Raw genomic sequence first — 6,420 nt, forward strand, 5'->3', positions numbered from 1 at the left:
TACTCTATACAAAATTATTTTTGAATCTGCATAAAAAAGGTTCTAGATGCTCAGGACATTCTAGCTTAGTTTGAATGGCCTCAATTTACTCTTCGAGTTTCCTAGAAGTCACAGGGATATTGTGCATGCATATGTACATCTCTACGCACATAAATTCTTTGTGCAGAGCATAGCACCAATCTCGTATCGGTGACACAACGAGCACCATAAACCGCATCAACTTTTTTTACATTCATTTTTCACCACTCACCACAGTCATTTACCATCATTGCTTTACTCACCATGAGACACCTATAATTCCATGTACAATAAAATATATCCAACGCCACTCCATGGTCTTTACACCCTAAGAAATCACTATGATGATAAAGGTTTATAAATATATCTGGTCACAAGATAAAACATTTAAGTCTTGGCAGGCAATTCAGGCCATTCAAGCTCATTGAAGGGCTTCACACCAATTCATCCAACAAAAACACAATTATTATATTTGTACATATACATCATTTTTTTATTTCTAAATTAATAAATTTAAGTATTAGATGGTGCTATGTTTAGAGAAAAAACTTGTTTTGTCAGAAATAATAAAGTTAAGAGACATGACATATATTTTAACCTAAACGCTACATATCAAAACGCATTTATAGAAAGTTAAATCTAATTATGATGAAACGCATTTATAGAAAATCAAATCTAATTATGAAATTTTCACTACTTCATCACTTTAAATGATTTATCTAAAAAGAAATAAAAAGTCAAAACTTTAATAACTTCTATGATGGAGGTCAATTTTATAGGGTAAATGCAAGATGCTGATGATGGTGATAAATGGGGCAAGTAAAGTTTGGCTAGCACAAAACTTTACCAAGTAAAACATGCGACAAAGCAAAAAGATGTTCGAAGGTTTGGCCTGCCATACAATTGACAAAGTTGGACGGTAAAGAAAGATATAAAACAACTGACATAGCAATAGCATGCTTTGACATGCCAAAATAACCACGTGGAGGTTTGGAAAGTTCGGGAAAAAATAAATAAACGGATGACCTTATTTCCACCTTCTATATAGACGCCACACTTTTCTAAAATATTTAATATTGTAACAATTTTTATGGTTATGTTTATAAAATATTTAATATTGTAACAATTTTTATAGTTATGTTTAATTTTTTTTTTATATGTATCTAGTTATAATTACTATAAAATGAATTTATATATATAAAATAAAAAACATATTTTTATAAATTAAAAGATATATTATCATAATTTCTATAAAATTCAGATTTTAAATACAATTATGTATAGAGCTTGACAAAAACAAAACTTAAGTTATTTAATTAATTAAATAATTTTTTTATGTGATTAAATACCAAACAGTTCTAATAAAATTTGCTTTTGTATTCCAAATAATTGTATCAAATGATGGTTTAAGAAGGCATTTTTATGCAAAATCAAAGCCTAAAATCATTTTCAAATAAAACACAATTCTCGATGCATGACCCAAGATAGGGGATTTTTTACTATATATATACACACACACGCACCGAACAATTTCTGCATAACTATAATATATTATACTGCCATAAATACCCTTGCTTAATTGAAAATCCCTAGTGAGGACCCAAAATCCCTAATGAGGACCCAAGCAGGTGGGCGGGTGGGCAAACACATAATTTTAAAATTCGGTCTCATCTTATAAGATGATCAGGGACTTGGTTTATCCGAGATTGAAATCAAAGAATTAAAAAAAATAAAATTTTAATATAATCTAACTAGTTGATTTAGTTGACTAAGTAAAATCAAGTTAAAAATCTAATTATAATTAATTAAATTTTATTTTTTTATTAAAACAACATCATTTTAATTATATATAAAAAAATTAATCCAAGATACCCAAATTCAATAACCTGATCAAAATTCAAAATTCAAAATCCGGACAATCTGAAAACTATATGCAAACATCTTATTGATTTTGAAGCACGTTTTTATTTTTTTTCATGTTGAATGTTGAATTACAAAGAAATTACTGTTTTGTAATAGGCTGTATGTTCGTGATATACTGTAGAGTAGAGTGTAGAGGGACAAAACTTTTTAAACCTAGAAAATAAATATTCAGTTATTAGAAATTTTTTTAACTCTATTATTAAGCTAGAAAATACAGTTATTTTTAATTTTTTTTATTAATATATTTGTATTTACCTCAAAAATTTTATGATTATTAAATTTTTTATATATAAAAATATAAAAATAGTATATTTATATTTGGCGTGCAATTAAAAGCTAAAAATATCATGAATATGATCAGAAAGATATTTGATAACAAGGTTAAACTTGTTTAAGTTATTACATATAATTATTATAAAATGATTAAGAAAATATACATGATTTTCACAAGAAACCTTACTTTATTTTAGGCCATAAGAAACCCTTAGTTTAGGCAATAAATGGCAAAACCAAAGGTTTTTATGAAAAAAAATATTTGTCTTGCATAGATTTTATACACGACAAATTTTAAAAGAAGAAATAATGGCATAATAAAATATGAATAGTAAAAATAACAGCAAGAAAACATGAATAATGAAACGAGGATGATAATTATGGTGAATGATATTGGTAATTGAACAAATATGAATTGAGTGGATGTGCTGGTGGGGGGTAATATTATAAGTTAATTTTTATTTATAAAATATTTTGTAAAATTTCATGAATTGAAAATATTTTTTAGTAAAAAATAAATTAATAGATTTATTAAAAAATATATAAAAAGGCATCAAATCAAATTATTTTGAAAAATACCATGAATGAGATAAATAAAGATGGGTATTAGATTCAAATACTTGGTAGAATGTAGATGGCGTTAGAGTATAGGAATAAAATAAAATAATAAAAAAAACGCACCACTAAATTAAGAAAAAAATGTAGGATATCGAATTTGAAAAAATTCCTATAGCAGATGGACAATTAAATTTGACTAGAAAAAGAACATCAAATATGGCTAAGATAATAAAAAAATATCAGAAATGCCATTCAGATTTTTATCAACGGCGACATGGAACTAAACCCTAAAAATTAACATAAGACCGACCGCATCTCCACCAATTAGAACATCTTGAGGGCCTCACACTGAATACAAATTATCGACAACCCAAAGAATCATTCAGCCACCTAAGCCCTCGTCAAAGACAATCGTATGGTCAAGAATGAAGCACAATACACCTAAGCCCTCGTCAAAGACAATCGTAATCGTATGGTCAAGAATGAAGCACAAAATTGGGTCCACATAGACCGAGTTGAATAGCCCACTTGCCTAAGAAACCAAACGACCTTTTCTCACCCATAAAATAATAATAATAAAAAAATCCTAGCCAAGGGGCGGCTCACCTGCCTCCTGATACTGAGAATCAAGACACTTGGGTTTCCCCACCACCAATAGAGTGCTGACACGCACGAGCCACCAGTATTTTCGGATCCTGAAGATTGCGTTTCAAAAATATTTTTTACTAATATCAGTACATATTAAAAAATAAAAATAAATGAAATGACAAATTAACAGAGAAACATAAAAAAGCCGCTGCTAACCACTCGTATTTACATTCAAAGATAAATTTTTCTCATTTTTATTTTCCACATATATATAAACACAATCCTGCAACTTCGTAGTAGTAGAAGTACGATTTTGAAGACAAGGAGTACACTGTCTTTTCACTACCCTCTTTCCTAGGGAACCCACCCACCAAAACCCTATTTACATTTTGTTTTCCTTGAAGCCCAAAACTTATGTATAATCACTCTGGCAAGCTCCTCTATTCTTTCTTTCTTAATAAAATAAAACAAAAAGGCTTGCTTTCTTTTATTCTTGCCATCCAGTCCTTTCACGTTGATGTTATTTTCTTCTTTCCCGTATTCTATTTGCTGCTGCTGCTTCATATATACAACACCACCATAGATACAGAGCTGAAACCTCCATTGCTGGTCCCTTCCTGTCAAGAGCTCTAAGCATGGGGTTGGAGAAGAGGGGCAATGAGATAACAAACATGTATACATGAGGGTGATCTAATAATTTTTGCTAAAGCATCGGTGTTCTAATATTCTATTATTAGTCCTCCCATTGGGGCACGGTGGGGGATTCCCTTTCTTCGCTTTGCCGTCCGGTAACTTGCTGGTGTTGGAGGTGGCGTGGAAGGAGAGAAGCTCTGCACTCTGTTCTCATTGTTGATCTTGTTCTTCTTCATGTACCTCGCGTGGCTGCTGCTACTACTATAAGAGTCCTCCGAATCCGACGCCATTGACATTTGTTGCTTCTTTCTCTTCTGGAAGTTCTTTGATGTCCCAACAATCTGCCATTGATGCACAACAAATATTAATACACTGTACCATTTTTACATCGTTTACTTGAGAAGAAAGTGCGCACGTTAATGTGGATAGAAAATATCGAGCGAGCACTAGGGGCAATTCATTTTCGTCACATTTTGAGAACATTGTGGGGAAAAAAATAAAATAATATTCAATACCCAACATTGCCTTCTCATTAGTCCCTCCGAAAAATGAGAAAAGTCAACTTACTGTAACCACCAAGCACCTGCATGCAATTCAATTAAGTGGAATTTTCTAAATGCTTGCTGACCTAGAAAAAAATAACACTGGTGGGTCTCAACCTCATTTCCCTCTTTCCCAAAATTTTCTCAGCAACCAAACAAGGAAAGGCTGGAAATAAAATATTTTAGGACAATGTAATTATACCTTGCACCCAAGAGAGCAGAAGCGGAAGGAATCGAGGAGGCTGCGCTCGCAGACCTCACAGGTGTTGGTAACACCTTTTCCAGGCCTAGGCTGAGGCCTCTCATTCAAAAACACTACTCTTGCACTGTTGATAACATAAGTTTGAACACCAGAGATGTCTAGCACCTTCTGTATTTCAGATACCCTTATCACATCATGATATGAAGACCTCCGTATCTGTACATTCACAAAGAAACAATAAGAGACAGTGTCAGACCACCCGGAACTCATGATTTCTTTTCGTAACTGTCCATAATGGAATCACGAGAAAATAAAACGCAAACCCATGTGAGTTTTGCAGGATGTGGAAAACCCATACAAAGAATTGAAGAGGGTATTTCACCATTGGTCAAATTCAGTGGCCAAATTTGTCTGTTTGGGTGTTGAGAAAATGGAGAAGAGTTTATATTTGAAAAGTAGAATCTGCATTCAATTAAGTTGAGTTTTTTGAAAAACAGAATTAAAAATAAAAAATCACTCAGCCACTCGAAATGGAAATTTGAAAACAAAACAGAGAGAGATTGCATTTACAGTGTCCAACAGAAGTTAAAGAAAACAAAGGGATTCTCTCAGCCCCAGAAAAGGAAAGCGAAAAAAGAAAAAGTAAAAAATCAAAACTTTGAGAAGAATGAGCAAAAACGCAAATACAACATTTGGTAAGCAATTGAATTTACCTGAATAGCACGGTGGTCCTTGTGGTAGGCAAGACAGAGAGAGCAAAGCGCACCATTCATACAATCCATACAATACATATTGCACTCACTCTTGTGTGAATCAGCGTGCTGCTTGCATTGAACAAAGAACCTCTCTCTCAACAAAGGTTTAAGCCATGGCGGCCACCTGTTGTCCTCATCATCAGGTCCTCCAGCTCCCTATACAATTCAACACAAACAGATTGTTAGTATTAAAAAGCAATGAAAAACAAACGAAGAAAATCAAGAATCTTTCTATCAAACAACAAAGAAGAACGGCTACCATTTTAAGTAGAACACAAACACAAGAAAGTACATAGAAATCAAAAGAAAAAACCCCACAAAGTAAAATGATAGGCATTTTCCACAAAGTGACATTTTAAAAAACAAATGAAAACGACAAGCCAGTGTTTCAAATCCAAAAACAAAAGAGAAGGAAAATGAAGAGCTCATAAGAAAGCAAAAGCAATACCATTATTCTCCTGTTCTTGGGCTTCATAGTGGTTTCTTGATTTTCGATCGCCAGCTTGAATGAGTGTATAAAGAAACAGAGCACTCTTAGTTTTAGAGAAATTGAAGAAAATGAGCGAATTCGTCCTGGTTTTGGCCAAAGTAGGGGGGCAGAGGGCTATGATGTTGTGTTGTGTGCTAAGAAAACAAGGGAGAAAGGCTTTTAGTTTACGAGAAGCGGAGGCGGCTGAGAGAGGGGGGTTAAAATGGGGCTCTTTAGAGGGAGGTGGGGGGAGTCGTTCTTATCTTCACACAAAGAAAGTCTACAAACCACCAAGCCTAGCTCCGAACCCAAACCTCTATTAAAATAAGCCATCAAGATGCGTTGTGTGCAAGGAACCCACCTCATGTTTTCCCTTTCATTTTCATCCTCTCTTGTTCTTATCGTATTTTCTTTCACTTACTGTTCTTTTCTTTATTTATTTTAAAACATTTTCTGTCC

At 33.0% G+C, this 6,420-nt stretch overlaps 1 protein-coding gene across 1 annotated transcript; it reads right to left on the bottom strand.

Annotated features, from left to right (window-relative positions):
- Positions 1–3,584: 3,584 nt before the first annotated feature.
- LOC105121563 (uncharacterized) lies at positions 3,585–6,220 on the bottom strand. Its single transcript, XM_011020252.1, has 4 exons — positions 5,941–6,220; positions 5,451–5,648; positions 4,738–4,953; positions 3,585–4,334 (listed from the first exon to the last, which is right to left on the bottom strand). The coding sequence occupies exons 1-4, from the start codon at positions 5,965–5,967 to the stop codon at positions 4,080–4,082; spliced, it is 696 nt and encodes a 231-aa protein (XP_011018554.1). The 5' UTR covers positions 5,968–6,220; the 3' UTR covers positions 3,585–4,079.
- Between the last annotated feature and the right edge of the window lie 200 nt (positions 6,221–6,420).

This window comes from Populus euphratica, unplaced genomic scaffold, assembly GCF_000495115.2.
Source record: "Populus euphratica unplaced genomic scaffold, PopEup_1.0 scaffold25.1, whole genome shotgun sequence".
Lineage (NCBI taxonomy): Eukaryota > Viridiplantae > Streptophyta > Magnoliopsida > Malpighiales > Salicaceae > Populus > Populus euphratica.

Coding starts and splice junctions, on each gene's coding strand:
- LOC105121563 (XM_011020252.1), bottom strand. CDS start 5,967: ATGAAGCCCAAGAACAGGAGAATAATG. Junction 5,649..5,940: donor CCAAGAACAGGAGAATAATG/GTATTGCTTTTG, acceptor TGAATTGTATAG/GGAGCTGGAGGACCTGATGA. Junction 4,335..4,737: donor TCTGCTCTCTTGGGTGCAAG/GTATAATTACAT, acceptor CATCAATGGCAG/ATTGTTGGGACATCAAAGAA.